Below are 20,236 nucleotides of genomic sequence, written 5' to 3' on the forward strand. Positions count from 1 at the left end.
GGAGGCTCTCAGTGCTGGGTGTTGGGATGGGGGAGGCTCTCAGTGGTGGGTGTTGGGATGGGGGAGGCTCTCAGTGGTGGGTGTTGGGATGGGGGAGGCTCTCAGTGCTGGGTGTTGGGATGGGGGAGGCTCTCAGTGCTGGGTGTTGGGATGGGGGAGGCTCTCAGTGATGGGTGTTGGGATGGGGGAGGCTCTCAGTGATGGGTGTTTGGATGGGGGAGGCTCTCAGTGCTGGGTGTTGGGATGGGGGAGGCTCTCAGTGCTGGGTGTTGGGATGGGGGAGGCTCTCAGTGCTGGGTGTTGGGATGGGGGAGGCTCTCAGTGATGGGTGTTGGGATGGGGGAGGCTCTCAGTGATGGGTGTTGGGATGGGGGAGGCTCTCAGTGATGGGTGTTGGGATGGGGGAGGCTCTCAGTGATGGGTGTTTGGATGGGGGAGGCTCTCAGTGATGGGTGTTGGGATGGGGGAGGCTCTCAGTGATGGGTGTTGGGATGGGGGAGGCTCTCAGTGCTGGGTGTTGGGATGGGGGAGGCTCTCAGTGTTGGGATGGGAGAGGCACTCAGTGCTGGGTGTTGGGATGGGGGAGGCTCTCAGTGCTGGGTGTTGGGATGGGGGAGGCTCTCAGTGATGGGTGTTGGGATGGGGGAGGCTCTCAGTGATGGGTGTTGGGATGGGGGAGGCTCTCAGTGATGGGTGTTGGGATGGGGGAGGCTCTCAGTGATGGGTGTTGGGATGGGGGAGGCTCTCAGTGCTGGGTGTTGGGATGGGGGAGGCTCTCAGTGGTGGGTGTTTGGATGGGGGAGGCTCTCAGTGGTGGGTGTTGGGATGGGGGAGGCTCTCAGTGATGGGTGTTGGGATGGGGGAGGCTCTCAGTGATGGGTGTTGGGATGGGGGAGGCTCTCAGTGATGGGTGTTTGGATGGGGGAGGCTCTCAGTGCTGGGTGTTGGGATGGGGGAGGCTCTCGGTGCTGGGTGTTTGGATGGGGGAGGCTCTCAGTGATGGGTGTTGGGATGGGGGAGGCTCTCAGTGATGGGTGTTGGGATGGGGGAGGCTCTCAGTGCTGGGTGTTGGGATGGGGGAGGCTCTCAGTGTTGGGATGGGAGAGGCACTCAGTGCTGGGTGTTGGGATGGGGGAGGCTCTCAGTGCTGGGTGTTGGGATGGGGGAGGCTCTCAGTGATGGGTGTTGGGATGGGGGAGGCTCTCAGTGATGGGTGTTGGGATGGGGGAGGCTCTCAGTGATGGGTGTTGGGATGGGGGAGGCTCTCAGTGCTGGGTGTTGGGATGGGGGAGGCTCTCAGTGCTGGGTGTTGGGATGGGGGAGGCTCTCAGTGCTGGGTGTTGGGATGGGGGAGGCTCTCAGTGGTGGGTGTTGGGATGGGAGAGGCTCTCAGTGGTGGGTGTTGGGATGGGGGAGGCTCTCAGTGGTGGGTGTTGGGATGGGGGAGGCTCTCAGTGATGGGTGTTGGGATGGGGGAGGCTCTCAGTGATGGGTGTTGGGATGGGGGAGGCTCTCAGTGATGGGTGTTGGGATGGGGGAGGCTCTCAGTGATGGGTGTTGGGATGGGGGAGGCTCTCAGTGATGGGTGTTGGGATGGGGGAGGCTCTCAGTGATGGGTGTTGGGATGGGGGAGGCTCTCAGTGATGGGTGTTGGGATGGGGGAGGCTCTCAGTGATGGGTGTTGGGATGGGGGAGGCTCTCAGTGCTGGGTGTTGGGATGGGGGAGGCTCTCAGTGCTGGGTGTTGGGATGGGGGAGGCTCTCAGTGATGGGTGTTGGGATGGGGGAGGCTCTCAGTGATGGGTGTTGGGATGGGGGAGGCTCTCAGTGATGGGTGTTGGGATGGGGGAGGCTCTCAGTGGTGGGTGTTTGGATGGGGGAGGCTCTCAGTGCTGGGTGTTGGGATGGGGGAGGCTCTCAGTGGTGGGTGTTGGGATGGGGGAGGCTCTCAGTGGTGGGTGTTGGGATGGGGGAGGCTCTCAGTGGTGGGTGTTGGGATGGGGGAGGCTCTCAGTGATGGGTGTTGGGATGGGGGAGGCTCTCAGTGATGGGTGTTGGGATGGGGGAGGCTCTCAGTGATGGGTGTTGGGATGGGGGAGGCTCTCAGTGATGGGTGTTGGGATGGGGGAGGCTCTCAGTGATGGGTGTTGGGATGGGGGAGGCTCTCAGTGCTGGGTGTTGGGATGGGGGAGGCTCTCAGTGCTGGGTGTTGGGATGGGGGAGGCTCTCAGTGGTGGGTGTTGGGATGGGGGAGGCTCTCAGTGGTGGGTGTTGGGATGGGGGAGGCTCTCAGTGGTGGGTGTTGGGATGGGGGGGATTTAATGGGGGGCAGGTGTTTGGATTGGGGGGGGCTCTAGATGTTGGGATGGTTGGGGCTGTTGATGGGTGCAGTGGGTGGATGATGGGGGCAGGGGGGCTGGTCCTTTAGTGTTGGGATGGGGGGTTTAATGGGGGGTAGCTGTTGGGCTGGTGGAGGCCCTCGGTGTTGGGATGATGGAGGCTGATGATGGGCTGGTGGAGGCTCTTGATGGTGGGGAGGTGTTGAGCTGATGGAGGCCCACCGTGTTGGGATTGGGGGGTGAATGATGGGGGAGGGGGTGTTGGGCTGCGGGAGACTGATCACTGTCACTGATTTCCCCCCCATCTCTCCATTCCCAGCACTCCCCCCGGATCTCCAGTATCTCCCGGAGGACAAGCAGAGGGAGCCGGACCCCGATATACGCCGGATGCTGATCGAGTGCCTGCAGCTGGTGAGGGACCTCAGGGGCGTGGTCTGTACACAGGGTGGGGTTATTCTAAATGAGCCGTCAAGAAGAAGGTTGTGGGCTTCCTTCAGTCTTGAACATAGATATCCGATTTTCCCAGCTGCCCCCATACAAAGCTAGCCAACAACTTAGCTTGTACTGGAATCTTCTCCTTTATTGAACAGTCACACAGTTTATCTACAGCATGGACCTCCCCCTCCTGATCAGATTACCACACACAGGTCAGGGGGTTGCCTGATTACATTATCATATGCAGATGAAATTGTATACAGAAATAGAGTTAACCTGAACTAATTATCTAGCCATCTGGACAGAAATAATATGTGAGGTCATTAACAATTAACAATGGGACAGGCAGGCTTACCAGAATCCACATCACACCTCAATACACAGACAATAGGGAGAGACCACCAGTGACAGACTGACCGTCTCTGTCATTTGAAGGACATAGAACAGAGGACAATGTGATTGGCTCTTTCAATGAACATGTTCAGAATCAGGCCAGGAATAGTCCTCACATTTCTCCTGAGATACATGGATGATAAATATTACTCTCCCACCTAAAGCAATCTATCCACACTCTGTGTCCATTAAGTATCGGTCTTTCCCTCCCAGTGATGGAGAATACCGTCAAAGGTACGCTCTGGCCTTCTAGAAGAACCCAGGAGAGGACTGGTGGGGGAGGGAAGAGGATTTGGGGGGGGGGGGGTGATGTCGCCAGTTGTGGAACTTTCCAGTGTTTCCTGCCAACAGGATAAAATTGCCTCCCCCTCCCCCACCGTCTGCCGTTTTATTGGTTACAATGAGATGGAGCCACTGACATCCTGGAAACAAAGACCATGGGGGTGGAACTGGGTGTGAACCCTCTGGCTGACCTTCCCCTTTTCCCTAACATTGGTGACGCCCACAAATCTGGCTCCTATTGGGGGAGGAGCTGTAAAGGGTGATGTCTTCTAGAACTGGAACCTTCACCCTGAAGGGAGGCGGCACAGAATGGTTTTCATGCATTTTATTGGATGTCAGCCGTCCAATCACCTCCTAGTCTGACTTTGTGTGACCAATCAGAATCCAGGCCGGGGAGTAGATTGCGGGGAGGGGAGAGCCCCTGGGGGGTTGATTATGGACCATCAAGAGCCTGGTGGGGGAGAGCCCCTGGGGGGTAACTATCTACTTCTGGCCCGCGCTGTAGCCGTCTTTCGGCTCTAATTTCCGGGAGGCCATCTTTATACGGCCTCCAGTGACAGTCTCCCCGCGTGCTCCCGCGAGCGCGTATCGGGGAAAATCTGTGTCAGCCGTGTCCCTTGGACACAGCCAATCACAGATCCTGGTGAATGGCCAATCACAGCAGCCATTCACCACGTGATCGGAAACGTCCAATGAGAGATGATTTCATATGTAAACATCTCTCATCACCAGCGCTCCTTCCTCACACAGTGACTGCAGTATGAGGAAGAGGAGAGCCAATCAGCGGTAAGGGGACACAGAGGAATGTAATCAGGGCACCGATTACACAAGAGGTAAATAAAATAACACAAGTGCCCCCCATCAGTGCCCATAGTGCTGCCAGTCAGTGCCTGCTAATCTAGGCACTGACTAGCAGCACTATGGGCACTGAGTGTGGGCACTGATGGTGCCACTCATCAGTGCCACCCGTCAGTGCCGCCTCTCAGTGCCCATCAGTGCCACCTATCAGTGCTCATCAGTGCCGCCTATCAGTGCCCAGCAGTGCCGCCTCTCAGTGCCACCTATCAGTGCTCATCAGTGCCGCCTATCAGTGCCCAGCAGTGCCGCCTCTCAGTGCCACCTATCAGTGCTCATCAGTGCGGCATATTAGTACCTCCTCATCAGCGCATATCAGTGAAGGAGAAAAATTTATTTATTTGCAAAATTTACACGCAGAAAATAAATACTTTTTTTTTTTCCAAAATTTTCTGTCTTTTTTTTTTGTAAAAAATAAAAAACCCAGAGATGATTAAATCCCACCAAAAGAAATCTCTATTTGTGTGAAAAAAATGATAAAAATTTCATATGGGTACAGTGTAGCATGACCGCGCAATTGTCATTCAAAGTGTGAGAGCGCTGAAAGCTGGCCTGGGCAGGAAGGGGATGACAGTGCCCGGTATTGGAAGTGGTTAAGGACCATAAGGGGCCTTGTGGGGGGAGGATGGAGAGGGTGGGGGGTGCTCTGGTGGAGAGGGGAAGATGATGGGGGAAGGGGAAAGTGGTGGTTTGTGGGGGAGGGTAACATAAATGTCAGATATAGGGAAATATGAAGTGATCTGTAGATGTAATGTCACTTTGAGTTAATGTATCAGTCACACACATGTCCTGTTATTAGCATCTGAAAGACACAGGGGCCGGTCTCTAGGATAGAGGTGACACCTACATGCCAATGAAGTCTCCCATACCAGAGAATTGTCACCTTCCGGGAGCATCAAAGAGAACTGCCAGTCATTTTGGCTGTGGAAACCAGCAGGGGGACGATGAGAGGCTCCCAACCGTCTACAAGCATGGAGTGATACCATCAGATCTAAGGAATGGATTTTATCTCTCATAAAAGTTAAAATATTAGTGGCAGAGAGATGAAAATAATTCCTTCCTATGGCTCACGTGTGGGGCTACAAGTACATGTAAATCTGTGTCTGTGGCATGGGTGGGGTCCTGGAGAATTGCACAAAACCGTTATATGGCGCCTGATTGCGATAGGCAAGCAGTGTTTGGTACTGTGGCGATCAGACCGATGCGCTGGTGTCAGACCTCCTATCCCTGACCCAGTGGTCAGCGCCATTCTGGGCCAATTCATCTCTGGTCAGTTCAGAACACAGAACTTCCTGTGGGCTGAGCCGGGGGAAACCCACTGGGGTTGATTGGCCAAGGGCTGAAGTCCAGCCCACATTCATATTCCAATAAATTGGGAAACCTGAGATTGGTTCATTGTTCTTCCTTGAAGCCAGTTCTGAACTGAGGAGTTCCCGCACGATTTCCGGTATGCTTCTACCAAGGGATAAGCTTCAATAAAGTTATTTCTGTTTTATTCCTTTTTATTTTCATAGCCAATTGTGTGTCTTTTTATCTTTTGTGTATTTTTGTGACTCCTTTTGCTTTGTATATATTTTATGCACTGCCCACTTTCGGGATATTAATTTATAAAATTAATAAGTGACTTCTGTGTACTAAGCTAGGACTCATATCTCTGGAGATTGTTACATTTTAGTGCCTAATTGCTTGGTCTGCGCTACATTCCAATCTGTATGCAATTGCACTGTGTGTTGGCAGATTGCATGCAGATTGTACACCAGACGGAGGTCTGCGTGTGTGTGGTGTCCCAGCAGACCAGTCTGCGGACAAACTGTTGGGTGGTGGCAGGCTATCATTTGTGGTGTGTGGGTGTGGGGACAGTGGGAAGAGTGATTAGCACAGGGGTTCTGGCTTGTAGGATAGCTGGAGGAATCCTAGTAGTGTGTGGTAATTGCTAGACTGCTCCCCCACCATTAGAGTGCACCAGATTGTATGTAAGATTTGTATCTGCCTGTGTGTGGTCAGCCAGCTGGATTGGAGTGGAGTCTCCCTCTAGTGGTGACCAAAGGCAGTGCAGGCTGTGAAAGTATCGCAGTCAGTAGGAATTTTCTGTATTCCCTTATACTCCCCAGTCACGGTTTACCATGTCTCGGTTAGCTAGTCACCGTGGCGAATCGTGACAGGGAGGGAGGATGATGATGAGGGAGGAGAAAGTTGTGCTCTGTGGGGGAGGGTAGGATGATGATGGGAGACTATGTTGAGTCCTAATGTTTTCCCCTCCCCCCTCAGCTCTGCGCCACCCGGGAAGGACGTTGCACCCTGCGGGAACGAGGAACGTATCTGATCCTGCGATCGCTGCACAACTGGGAGGCGGAGCCAGCCGGGAGGAGGAGCTGCGAGAGAGTCATTCAGGTCAGAACTCAATTCCCAGGCAACACGACACACAATGCACCTCTCCCGGGGCCCCAGCGTGGGAATGACACACGTACCGCACCTCTCCGGGGCCCCAGCGTGGGAATGACACACGTACCGCACCTCTCCCGGGGCCCCAGCAGGGGAATGACACACGTACCGCACCTCTCCCGGGGCCCCAGCGTGGGAATGACACACGTACCGCACCTCTCCAGGGACCCCGGGGGGGGAATGACACACGCACCGCACCTCTCCCGGGGCCCCAGCATGGGAATGACACACGTACCGCACCTCTCCAGGGACCCCAGCGTGGGAATGACACACGTACCGCACCTCTCCGGGGCCCCAGCGGGGGAATGACACACGTACCGCACCTCTCCTGGGACCCCAGCAGGGGAATGACACGCGTACCGCACCTCTCCAGGGACCCCAGTGGGGGGGGGGGAATGACACACGTACCGCACCTCTCCCGGGGCCCCAGCGGGGGAATGACACGCGTACCGCACCTCTCCTGGGATCCCAGCGGGGGAATGACACACGTACCGCACCTCTCCAGGGACCCCAGTGGGGGGGGGGGGAATGACACACGTACCGCACCTCTCCCGGGGCCCCAGCGGGGGAATGACACGCGTACCGCACCTCTCCAGGGACCCCAGTGGGGGGGGGGGGGGGATGACACACGTACCGCACCTCTCCCGGGGCCCCAGCGGGGGAATGACACGCGTACCGCACCTCTCCAGGGACCCCAGTGGGGGGGGGGGGGGGATGACACACGTACCGCACCTCTCCAGGGACCCCAGTGGGGGGGGGGGGGAATGACACACGTACCACACCTCTCCTGGGATCCCAGCGGGGGAATGACACACGTACCGCACCTCTCCAGGGACCCCAGTGGGGGGGGGGGGGGGAATGACACACGTACCGCACCTCTCCCGGGGCCCCAGCGGGGGAATGACACGCGTACCGCACCTCTCCAGGGACCCCAGTGGGGGGGGGGGGGGGATGACACACGTACCGCACCTCTCCAGGGACCCCAGTGGGGGGGGGGGGGGGAATGACACACGTACCGCACCTCTCCCGGGGCCCCAGCGGGGGAATGACACATGTCCCGCACCTCTCCAGGGGCCCCAGCAGGGGAATGACACATGTACCGCACCTCTCCAGGGACCCCAGCAGGGGAATGACACACGTACCGCACCTCTCCAGGGACCCCAGTGGGGGGGGGGGGGGGATGACACACGTACCGCACCTCTCCAGGGACCCCAGTGGGGGGGGGGGGGATGACACACGTACCGCACCTCTCCAGGGACCCCAGCGTGGGAATGACACATGTCCCGCACCTCTCCAGGGGCCCCAGCAGGGGAATGACACACGTACCGCACCTCTCCAGGGACCCCAGCAGGGGAATGACACACGTACCGCACCTCTCCAGGGACCCGGGGGGGGGGGGGGGATGACAACGTACCACACCTCTCCAGGGACCCCAGCGGGGGAATGACACACGTACCGCACCTCTCCTGGGGCCCCAGCAGGGGAATGACACACGTACCGGACCTCTCCAGGGACCCCAGTGGGGGGGGGGGGGGGGATGACACACGTACCGCACCTCTCCACGGACCCCAGCGTGGGAATGACACACGTACTGCACCTCTCCAGGGACCCCAGCAGGGGAATGACACACGTACCGGACCTCTCCAGGGACCCCAGTGGGGGGGGGGGATGACACATGTACCGCACCTCTCCACGGACCCCAGCGGGGGAATGACACACGTACCACACCTCTCCAGGGACCCCAGCGGGGGAATGACACACGTACCGCACCTCTCAAAGCGGGGGAATGACACACGTACTGCACCTCTCCCAGCGGGGGGAATGACACACATACCGCACCTCTTCAGGGACCCCAGCAGGGGAATGACACACGTACCGGACCTCTCCAGGTACCCCAGTGGGGGGGGGGGGGGGATGACACGTACCGCACTTCTGCCGGGGCCCCAGCGTGGGAATGACACACGTACTGCACCTCTCCTGGGATCCCAGTGGGGGAATGACACACGTACCGGACCTCTCCAGGGACCCCAGCGGGGGGAATGACACGCGTACTGCACCTCTCCCAGCGGGGGGAATAACACACGTACCGCACCTCTCCCGGGGCCCCAGCGTGGGAATGACACGCGTATCGCACCTCTCCTGGGATCCCAGTGGGGGAATGACACACGTACCGGACATCTCCAGGGACCCCAGCGGGGGGAATGACACGCGTACTGCACCTCTCCCAGCGGGGGGAATAACACACGTACCGCACCTCTCCCGGGGCCCCAGCGTGGGAATGACACGCGTACCGCACCTCTCCTGGGATCCCAGTGGGGGAATGACACACGTACCGGACCTCTCCAGGGACCCCAGCGGGGGAATGACACGCGTACCGCACCTCTCCAGGGACCCCAGCAGGGGAATGACACACGTACCGCACCTCTCCTGGCCCGACTCCCGCTGTGACTGAATACAGCGGAAGCGGGCCTCCGGCGGTGCGCGGCGGCGAGAAGGGGGAGTGTCTGGCGACGTAGGTCTACGTCGTCAGACCTACAAGAGCCACTTTGCCGCAGTAGAGCTCTAGTGAGCAGCGGTAAAGTGGTTAATAGTGACCATTCTATTTGTTCCAGTTGATGAGGCTTTCTCTGCATAAGACAATAGCAGCAGTGTTTCAGTCACACCGATCAAATATGACTGAAAGATGCCATCCATTAATCTTGGTAAAATTATAAGAATTCCACATCACAAACATATCTCCGCAGTACGGGACCCCAGATGGCGGATATAGATCTGTGCGATGGACTCTCTCTGCTACTAGTATTGTGCCATCTCATCCAATGGAAGGTTTCAATAACAAGTCTTTCCTGCAATGACAGTTAAAGCGATAATCACTGTAAACGGCGATTATCGGTAAAACTGACACTGGCAGACATTATGACTATTTAACTAAAGAAATCACAGTGAAATTTCCACAACAGTCCTCATAGGTGACATCGGGTGTTTTTCTGTCTCAGGTTCTGATTGGTGACGAGCCGGAAGTCGGTATGGAGAATCTTCTGGAAGTGGCGGTCCCCCCCGAGGTGCAGGAAAAACTGAAGCGTCTGGATGAGGAGGAGGAGAGAGAGCTCCAGCAAGAGACTGCCATGTGACCTGACCAGGGGGGGGGGGGGGGAGTCCCACAATGTGGGAGGAGACTGTTCTTCCCGCCTCTGCGGTGTGGGAGGAGACTGTTCTTCCCGCCTCTGCGGTGTGGGAGGAGACTGTGCTTCCCGCCTCTGCGGTGTGGGAGGAGACTGCTTCCCGCCTCTGCGGTGTAGGAGGAGACCAGAAAGTTCCCAAAGACCTTCCTGATGGATGAATATAAAGAGAGAAGATGGGGATGTGGAGGGAAGTTGCCCGATTATCGGCACTGTGTGCCGGGAGGACAAGAGTTCATTGTTCACCATCTCTTAATTCTGGGAGATCATACTGGTTTGACCCTCCCCCTCCTGTGGAGGGGAGTCATGCAGCCCCCCTGGTTTGGCCCGCACCCTCCTGCGGGGGGGGGTCATGCTGCCCCCTTGCTCAGCCCTGCACCCTCCTGAAGTGGCCTGAAGTCACAGGAGTTAATTTGTGGTTACTCTGCAGCCATGGAAGCCGCTCCATGTTGGCGGTAATGTCCACTCTTGGAGACAATCTGGATACGTTGGTGGGATCTCAGGTAGGGTGGAACTCGGGATCGGTTGGTGGTCCTGCCTCCTCCATGGTTCAGGAGACACGAGAAGTTCCTGTGCAGAGCTTCTCATACTTGTCCTCCAGCTTCTCTCCATCATGCAGGTACTGCTGGGGAAGTCTGAGGACCGATGACCACATCGGCGGAGTTGTCCCTTGTGTTGAGGTTGAGTTTCCTGCAAAGACTCAGCAACCACCTTCCATCATCCAGGAGCAATATGACTGGCTGTGAGGGAAACCACGCCCACCCCCCACCCTGATCACCCTCTGAGTGAGATCACACCCACCATGTTGCCCCGGTTGGAGGATGGGACCTTTCTGTCTAACTTTGAACCAGTAATAACACTTTACTCCAATTAAGTTTTTCATTAAAAAAATAAAAATAAATAAAATGTTTTAAACCCAAATGTGAAGGCACTGGAGTGATGATGGGGGGGGTCTAATGGTCTAATGCGATGTGGGAGGGGGGGGGGTCTGGTGTGATGAGGAGGGTCTAATTTGATGTGGGGCGTCTGGTGCGGTGAGGGGGGGTCTAATGTGATGGGGGGTCTGGTATGATGAGGGGGTGTCTAATCTGATGGGGGGGGGGGGGGTGTCTGATGTGATGAGGGTCTAATGGAGGGGTGGGGAACCTTTTTTCTGCCAAGGGCCATTTGGATTTTTGTAACATAATTCGGGGGCCGTACAAAATGATCAACTTTAAAATGTGCCGGTTATATTTGGTCAAACATTTAGTTCACTCCCCCCTAATATAATGGCTGGAAATGCTTCTCTGGTGAGGTGTGTGATGTTATCTGGTATTGATGATGTTCTACTCGCAACTGGTTTTCCAAGTTTGCGTCGGTCAGTCTGGAGCGCAGTCGACTCTTTGCAGTGGTAAGTTTTGAAAAGAAGGCTGGTACACTGCTGGCTGGTACTGCTGTGGGTACTGCTGGTACTTCAGGTGGTAATGCTTTGGGTACTGCTGGCTCAGGCTGGTACTTCTGGGTGGTAATGCTTTGGGTACTGCTGTGTGTGCTTCTGGCGGGAAATGCTGACTAGAGAAGTGGCGCCGCGCTGGATGAAGCCAATGCTTCCTTTCTGTCTGTCTCCTCACAGGCAGGCGGCGTGCATTGGATATCACTCCACCTGTGACTCGCACTGTCAGGACGGAGCCGGAACTATAAAGGAAACATCGGCTCCATTCTGACAGCTCCGCTGGCATACACAGGCTCAGGGGGTGGGGCGGACGCAATGATTTTACGGGCCGCAGGTTCCCCACCCCTGGTCTAATGTGATGGGTGGGGGGTGTCTGGTGTGATGAGGAGGGGCTAATGTGATGGGGGGGGTCTGGTGTGATGAGGAGGGTCTAATGTGATGGGGGGGGGGGTCTAGCGTGATGAGGAGGGTCTAATGTGATGGGGGGGTCTGGTGTAATGAGGAGGGTATAATGTGATGGGGGGGGGTCTGGTGTGATGAGGAGGGGCTAATGTGATTTTGGGGGGGAGGTGTCTGGTGTGATGAGGAGGGTCTAATGGGGTGGGGGTGTCTGGTGTGATGAGGAGGGTCTAATGTGATTTTGAGGGGGGGGGTGTGATGAGGAGGGTCTAATGTGATTTTGAGGGGGGGGGTGTCTGGTGTGATGGGGGTGTCTAATGTGATGAGGGGGGTCTGGTGTGATGAGGATGGTCTAAAGGGATGTTGGGGGGTATCTGGTGTGATGAGGAAGGTCTTTATGTGATCAGGGGTGTCTGGTGTGATGAGGAGGGTCTAATGTGATGTGGGGGTGGTGTCTGGTGTGAGGAGGAGGGTCTAATGTGATGGGGGGGGTGTCTGGTCTGATGAGGAGGGTCTAATGTGATGGGGGCGGGGGGTTTCTGGTGTGAGGAGGTGGGTCTAATGTGATGGGGGTGTCTGGTGTGATGAGGAGGGTCTAATGTGAAGGGGGAGGTTGTCTGGTGTGAGGTTGGGGGGGGGGGGGTATGGTGTAATGAAGAGGGTCTAATGTGATGTTGGGGGGGGGGGGGGGCTGGTGTGATGAGGAGGGTCCAATGTGATGGGGGGGGGGGTCTGGTGTGAGGAGGAGGGTCCGATGTGATAGGGAGGGTCTAATGTGAGGTTGGGGGGGTCTGGTGTGAGGAGGAAGGTCTAATGTGATGAGGAAGGTCTAATGTGATGGGGGGGTGTCTGGTCTGATGAGGAGGGTCTAATGTGGTGATGGGGGGGGGGGGGCTGGTGTGATGAGGAGGGTCCGATGGGGGGGGTCTGGTGTGAGGAGGAGGGTCCGATGTGATAGGGATGGTCTAATGTGAGGTTGGGGGGGTCAGGTGTGTGATGAGGAGGGTCTAATGTGGTGGGGGGGGGTGTCTGGTGTGATGAGGAGGGTCTAATGTGGTGGTGGGGGGGGGGGGTGTTTGGTGTGATGGGGGTGTCTGGTGTGATGAGGAGGGTTTTATGTGGTGGTGGGGGGGTGTTTGGTGTGATGGGGGTGTCTGGTGTGATGAGGAGGGTCTTATGTGATGGGGGGTGTCTGGTGTGATGAGGAGGGGCTAATGTGATGTTGGGAGGGGGGGTCTGGTGTGATGAGGAGAGTCTAATGCGAAGGGGAAGGTTGTCTTGTGTGAGGTTGGGGGGGGTCTGGTGTAATGAGGAGGGTCTAATGTGATGGGGGGGTCTGGTGTGATGAGGAGGGGCTAATGTGATGGGGGGGTGTCTGGTGTGATGAGGAGGGGCTAATGTGATGTTGAGGGGGGTGTCTGGTGTGATGAGGAGGGTCTAATGTGTTGGGGGGGGGTCTGGTGTGATGAGGAGGGGCTAATGTGATGGGGGGGGTCTGGTGTGATGAGGAGGGTCTAATGTGATGGGGGGGGTCTAACGTGATGAGGAGGGTGTAGTGGAGTAGCAGTATGATCCACGATATCTCCACTGGCACAGCATACAATAATCCTGGTAGCGTATAATATTAACAACCCTATAATAACCAGACGGCACATGGCTTGAAGGTCAACTAACTCTTTTATTCACAGGACTTGTATTTAAAACAAGATACTTATACGGGGTCTCCACAGAGGGGCAGCAGGGGTTTCCAATACACATTCATGAGCCAGCAGCTAACACAATACAAAATCCTACAGGTGCTGCACGAGTTACGTTTGCACATACAATACACACATAATACAGTTGGACAATCATTCCTGACAGAATACTCTGAAAGTGGCGATGCTTTGCCACAGAGGGTATAATGTGATCGGGGGGGTCTGGTGTGATGAGGAGGGGCTAATGTGATTTTGAGGGGGGGGTGTCTGGTGTGATGGGGGGCTCTGGTGTGATGGGGGTGTCTAATGTGATGAGGGGGGTCTGGTGTGATGAGGATGGTCTAAAGGGATGTTGGGGGGGTATCTGGTGTGATGAGGAAGGTCTTATGTGATCGGGGGTGTCTCGTGTGATGAGGAGGGTCTAATGTGATGGGGGGGTGGTGTCTGGTGTGAGGAGGAGGGTCTAATGTGATGGGGAAGGTCTAATGTGATGGGGGGGTGTCTGGTCTGATGATGAGGGTCTAATGTGGTGATGGGGGCGGGGGGTTTCTGGTGTGAGGAGGAGGGTCTAATGTGATGGGGGTGTCTGGTGTGATGAGGAGGGTCTAATGTGATGGGGGAGGTTGTCTGGTGTGAGGTTGGGGGGGTATGGTGTAATGAGGAGGGTCTAATGTAATGTTGGGGGGGGGCTGGTGTGATGAGGAGGGTCCAATGTGATGGGGGGGGTCTGGTGTGAGGAGGAGGGTCCGATGTGATAGGGAGGGTCTAATGTGAAGTTGGGGGGGGTCTGGTGTGTGATGAGGAGGGTCTAATGTGGTGGTGGGGGGGGTGTCTGGTGTGATGAGGAGGGTCTAATGTGATGGGGGGGTCTGGTGTGATGAGGAGGGTCTAATGTGATGGGGGGGGGTCTAGCGTGATGAGGAGGGTCTAATGTGATGGGGGGTCTGGTGTAATGAGGAGGGTATAATGTGATGGGGGGGGGGGTCTGGTGTGATGAGGAGGGGCTAATGTGATTTTGGGGGGGAGGTGTCTGGTGTGATGAGGAGGGTCTAATGGGGTGGGGGTGTCTGGTGTGATGAGGAGGGTCTAATGTGATCGGGGGGGTCTGGTGTGATGAGTAGGGGCTAATGTGATTTTGAGGGGGGGGTGTCTGGTGTGATGGGGGTGTCTAATGTGATGAGGGGGGTCTGGTGTGATGAGGATGGTCTAAAGGGATGTTGGGGGGGTATCTGGTGTGATGAGGAAGGTCTTTATGTGATCAGGGGTGTCTGGTGTGATGAGGAGGGTCTAATGTGATGGGGGGTGGTGTCTGGTGTGAGGAGGAGGGTCTAATGTGATGGGGGGGGTGTCTGGTCTGATGAGGAGGGTCTAATGTGATGGGGGCGGGGGGTTTCTGGTGTGAGGAGGTGGGTCTAATGTGATGGGGGTGTCTGGTGTGATGAGGAGGGTCTAATGTGAAGGGGGAGGTTGTCTGGTGTGAGGTTGGGGGGGGGGGGTATGGTGTAATGAAGAGGGTCTAATGTGATGTTGGGGGGGGGGGGCTGGTGTGATGAGGAGGGTCCAATGTGATGGGGGGGGGTCTGGTGTGAGGAGGAGGGTCCGATGTGATAGGGAGGGTCTAATGTGAGGTTGGGGGGGTCTGGTGTGAGGAGGAAGGTCTAATGTGATGAGGAAGGTCTAATGTGATGGGGGGGTGTCTGGTCTGATGAGGAGGGTCTAATGTGGTGATGGGGGCGGGGGGTTTCTGGTGTGATGAGGAGGGTCTAATGTGATGGGGGAGGTTGTCTGGTGTGAGGTTGGGGGGGGGGGGTATGGTGTAATGAGGAGGGTCTAATGTGATGTTGGGGGGGGGGGGCTGGTGTGATGAGGAGGGTCCGATGGGGGGGGTCTGGTGTGAGGAGGAGGGTCCGATGTGATAGGGATGGTCTAATGTGAGGTTGGGGGGGTCAGGTGTGTGATGAGGAGGGTCTAATGTGGTGGGGGGGGTGTCTGGTGTGATGAGGAGGGTCTAATGTGGTGGTGGGGGGGGGGTGTTTGGTGTGATGGGGGTGTCTGGTGTGATGAGGAGGGTTTTATGTGGTGGTGGGGGGGGGGGTGTTTGGTGTGATGGGGGTGTCTGGTGTGATGAGGAGGGTCTTATGTGATGGGGGGTGTCTGGTGTGATGAGGAGGGGCTAATGTGATGTTGGGGGGGGGGGTGTCTGGTGTGACGAGGATGGTCTAAAGTGATGTTGGGAGGGGGGGTCTGGTGTGATGAGGAGGGTCTAATGCGAAGGGGAAGGTTGTCTTGTGTGAGGTTGGGGGGGGTCTGGTGTAATGAGGAGGGTCTAATGTGATGGGGGGGTCTGGTGTGATGAGGAGGGGCTAATGTGATGGGGGGGTGTCTGGTGTGATGAGGAGGGGCTAATGTGATGTTGAGGGGGGTGTCTGGTGTGATGAGGAGGGTCTAATGTGTTGGGGGGGGGGTCTGGTGTGATGAGGAGGGGCTAATGTGATGGGGGGGTCTGGTGTGATGAGGAGGGTCTAATGTGATGGGGGGGGTCTGGTGTGATGAGGAGGCTGTAGTGGAGTAGCCGTACGATCCACGATATCTCCACTGGTAGTCAGGCACAGCATACAATAATCCTGGTAGCGTATAATATTAACAACCCTATAATAACCAGCAGACACATGGCTTGAAGGTCAACTAACTCTTTTATTCACAGGACTTGTATTTAAAACAAGATACTTATACGGGGTCTCCACAGAGGGACAGCAGGGGTTTCCAATACACATTCATGAGCCAGCAGCTAACACCATACAAAATCCTACAGGTGCTGCACGAGTTACGTTTGCACATACAATACACACATAATACAGTTGGACAATCATTCCTGACAGAATACTCTGAAAGTGGCGATGCTTTGCCACAGAGGGTATAATGTGATCGGGGGGGGGGTCTGGTGTGATGAGGAGGGGCTAATGTGATTTTGAGGGGGGGGTGTCTGGTGTGATGGGGGTGTCTAATGTGATGAGGGGGGTCTGGTGTGATGAGGATGGTCTAAAGGGATGTTGGGGGGGTATCTGGTGTGATGAGGAAGGTCTTATGTGATCAGGGGTGTCTCGTGTGATGAGGAGGGTCTAATGTGATGGGGGGGTGGTGTCTGGTGTGAGGAGGAGGGTCTAATGTGATGAGGAAGGTCTAATGTGATGGGGGGGTGTCTGGTCTGATGATGAGGGTCTAATGTGGTGATGGGGGCGGGGGGTTTCTGGTGTGAGGAGGAGGGTCTAATGTGATGGGGGTGTCTGGTGTGATGAGGAGGGTCTAATGTGATGGGGGAGGTTGTCTGGTGTGAGGTTGGGGGGGTATGGTGTAATGAGGAGGGTCTAATGTAATGTTGGGGGGGGGGCTGGTGTGATGAGGAGGGTCCAATGTAATGGGGGGGGTCTGGTGTGAGGAGGAGGGTCCGATGTGATAGGGAGGGTCTAATGTGAAGTTGGGGGGGGTCTGGTGTGTGATGAGGAGGGTCTAATGTGGTGGTGGGGGGGGTGTCTGGTGTGATGAGGAGGGTCTAATGTGATGGGGGGGTCTGGTGTGATGAGGAGGGGCTAATGTGATTTTGGGGGGGTTGTCTGGTGTGATGAGGAGGGTCGAATGTGGTGGTAGTGGGGGGGATGTCTGGTGTGATGAGGAGGGTCTAATGTGGTAGTGGGGGGGTGTCTGGTGTGAGGAGGAGGGTCCGATGTGATGGGGGGGTGTCTGGTGTGATGAGGAGGGTCTAATGTGAGGTTGGGGGGGTTTGGTGTGATGAGGAGGGTCCAATGTGATGGGGGGTCTGGTGTGAGGAGGAGGAGGGTCCGATGTGATGAGGAGGGTCTAATGTGGTGGTGGGGGGGTGTCTGGTGTGATGAGGAGGGTTTTATGTGGTGGTGGGGGGGGGGTGTTTGGTGTGATGGGGGGGTGTCTGGTGTGATGAGAAGGGTCTTATGTGATGGGGGGTGTCTCGTGTGATGAGGAGGGGCTAATGTGATGTTGAGGGGGTGTCTGGTGTGATGAGGATGGTCTAAAGTGATGTTGGGAGGGGGGGGGGTCTGGTGTGATGAGGAGGGTCTAATGTGATGGGGGGGTCTGGTGTGATGAGGAGGGGCTAATGTGATGGGGGGGGTGTCTGGTGTGATGAGGAGGGGCTAATGTGATGTTGAGGGGGGTGTTTGGTGTGATGAGGAGGGTCTAATGTGTTGGGGGGGTCTGGTGTGATGAGGAGGGTCTAATGTGATGGGGGGGGGGGTTTGGTGTGAGGAGGAAGGTCTAATGTGATGGGGAGGGTCTAATGTGAGGTTGGGGGGGGGTCTGGTGTGATGAGGAGGGTCTAATGTGATGTTGGGGGTTCAACAACACCCCAGATGATGTTTATTTAGACGAAACGCGTTGGGTCTACTGCAAATGCTGAGAATATTTCCATGTACAAGCGCTTTATCACCAGTCCCTCTGTGTGTTTTCCTTTTATTAATAAATGGTTTATATGGGTACACACTGTGACTTCTCTATTTCATTGAGTACCTCGTGGAAGAATCTCCTGCTGTAGTCACCAGTGGTCGTCCTCTTAATTTGTGGGTGATGAGTCTGGACTGAAGGATTTGTGACCTCTTCCATACAGAGATATCTATATTCCATTAAGCTCACGTGACCCATAGAGTATATACTTTGTTGGGTCCACGATATCCGGTAAGTCTTTGATCTCCTTGTGTCATCGGTGGTTCCACACCTGAGGGACTTCCCTGCACTTTTGTGGTGAACAAATCACAAATTATTTAAACGATGGACTGTTTTTATTTGGTTGTATACGTTTTTATGTACACACATCCATCATATATATATATGCACTTTATTTGCTTAACTTTGCACATTTTTTTTGCACTTTCAGTCCGTTATACCATTTTTGGAATTTCACTTATCGGAGTTTGCACATTTTATGCATAGCTATGCACTTTACAGTGCCGGTGTTCCGTGAAAAATCCATACCCGTGAGAAAACCATACCCTCGTCACTTCCGGTTCCGCTACGGAGGGGATGGATTTCTCACGGTAGTTAAACTTGCGGCGCTTACATTAAAACAGCTCCTCTGCAACATAAATCATCTCCGCTCCTCTCCCTGTCACTTCCCTCATCTCCGGTAATAAATATAAAAGCGGATCACGGAGCCGCGATCGCCGTCACATTTACATCTCATACACCCGCCGCCGCTTTTATATTTATTACCGGAGATGAGGGAAGTTACAGCGATAGCAGAGGAGATGATTTATGTTGCAGCCAAAGTGTTTTAATGTACCCGGCGCAAGTATAACATTAGACACAGTGCCGTGATAATTTCATGCCCACCGAGCATGCGCACTTGTCAAATTCTTTCATGTTCATTTACGTATCCGGGGCTCTGAGCATGCGCACTGCTGCGCTGCTCAGCTGTTTCAGACCGGAAGTGACAACAGTATGGTTTCTCCACGGGGTATGGTTTTTTTAACGTTACACCGGTATTGATACACAGTTGATGATTTGCACTCTATAGTTACATAGTTTGTATGGTTAGCAGCACACACACATCATAGGTTGAACTGGATGGACTGGTGTCTTTTTTCAACCTCACATTGTATACCCCCTGTATGTTGTACATTGTATACCCCCTGTATGTTGTACATTGTATACCCCTGTATGTTGTACATTGTATACCCCCTGTATGTTGTACATTGTATACCCCTGTATGTTGTACATTGTATACCCCTGTATGTTGTACATTGTATACCCCCTGTATGTTGTACATTGTATACCCCTGTATGATGTACATTGTATACTCCTGTATGTTGTACATTGTATACCCCTGTATGTTGTACATTGTATACTCCTGTATGTTGTACATTGTATACTCCTGTATGTTGTACATTGTATACCCCCTGTATGTTGTACATTGTGTACCCCTGTATGTTGTACATTGTATACCCCCTGTATGTTGTACATTGTGTACCCCTGTATGTTGTACATTGTATACCCCTGTATGTTGTACATTGTATACCCCTGTATGTTGTACATTGTATACCCCCTGTATGTTGTACATTGTATACCCCTGTATGATGTACATTGTATACTCCTGTATGTTGTACATTGTATACCCCTGTATGTTGTACATTGTATACCCCCTGTATGTTGTACATTGTGTACCCCTGTATGTTGTACATTGTATACCCCCTGTATGTTGTACATTGTGTACCCCTGTATGTTGTACATTGTATACCCCTGTATGTTGTACATTGTATACCCCTGTATGTTGTACATTGTATACCCCCTGTATGTTGTACATTGTATACCCCTGTATGATGTACATTGTATACTCCTGTATGTTGTACATTGTATACCCCTGTATGTTGTACATTGTATACTCCTGTATGTTGTACATTGTATACCCCCTGTATGTTGTACATTGTGTACCCCTGTATGTTGTACATTGTATACCCCTGTATGTTGTGGTCTTTAAGGTGCCCATCTAATAGTTTTTTGAAACTATCGATGCTCCCTGCTGATACCACTGTTTGCGGAAGACAATTCAACATCCTTACTGCTCTTACAGTGAAGAACCCCCTACGTATTTGAAGGTTAAACCGCCTTTCCTCAAGTTTTAGTGAGTGGCCACGTGTCTTATTGTATCTCCTTTCTCTGAATAGTTTGTTCCTTATGCTAGGGTCACCAGTACAGTATTTGTACATTGATATCATATCCCCCCTCAATCGTCTCTTCTCCAGAGAGAATAAGTTCAGTG

At 54.5% G+C, this 20,236-nt stretch overlaps 1 protein-coding gene across 1 annotated transcript; it reads left to right on the forward strand.

The window, feature by feature from the left end:
- The first annotated feature begins 2,639 nt into the window (after positions 1 to 2,639).
- Positions 2,640 to 10,017, forward strand: LOC309543897 (protein HGH1 homolog). The gene is made up of 3 exons (XM_082276311.1): positions 2,640 to 2,749; positions 6,572 to 6,694; positions 9,742 to 10,017. Exons 1-3 carry the CDS (start codon positions 2,726 to 2,728, stop codon positions 9,874 to 9,876), a joined length of 282 nt encoding a protein of 93 aa, XP_082132437.1. The 5' UTR covers positions 2,640 to 2,725; the 3' UTR covers positions 9,877 to 10,017.
- The last annotated feature ends 10,219 nt before the right edge of the window (positions 10,018 to 20,236 follow it).

This window comes from Pelophylax lessonae, assembly GCF_965119305.1.
Source record: "Pelophylax lessonae genome assembly, contig: HAP1_SCAFFOLD_486, whole genome shotgun sequence".
Taxonomy (NCBI): Eukaryota; Metazoa; Chordata; class Amphibia; order Anura; family Ranidae; genus Pelophylax; species Pelophylax lessonae.

Excerpts from the sequence above, each read along its gene's own strand:
- LOC309543897 (XM_082276311.1), top strand. The coding sequence starts at position 2,726 with ATGCTGATCGAGTGCCTGCAGCTG. Across the intron at positions 2,750-6,571 it reads TGATCGAGTGCCTGCAGCTG|CTCTGCGCCACCCGGGAAGG; the intron begins GTGAGGGACCTC and ends CTCCCCCCTCAG. Across the intron at positions 6,695-9,741 it reads GCTGCGAGAGAGTCATTCAG|GTTCTGATTGGTGACGAGCC; the intron begins GTCAGAACTCAA and ends TTTCTGTCTCAG.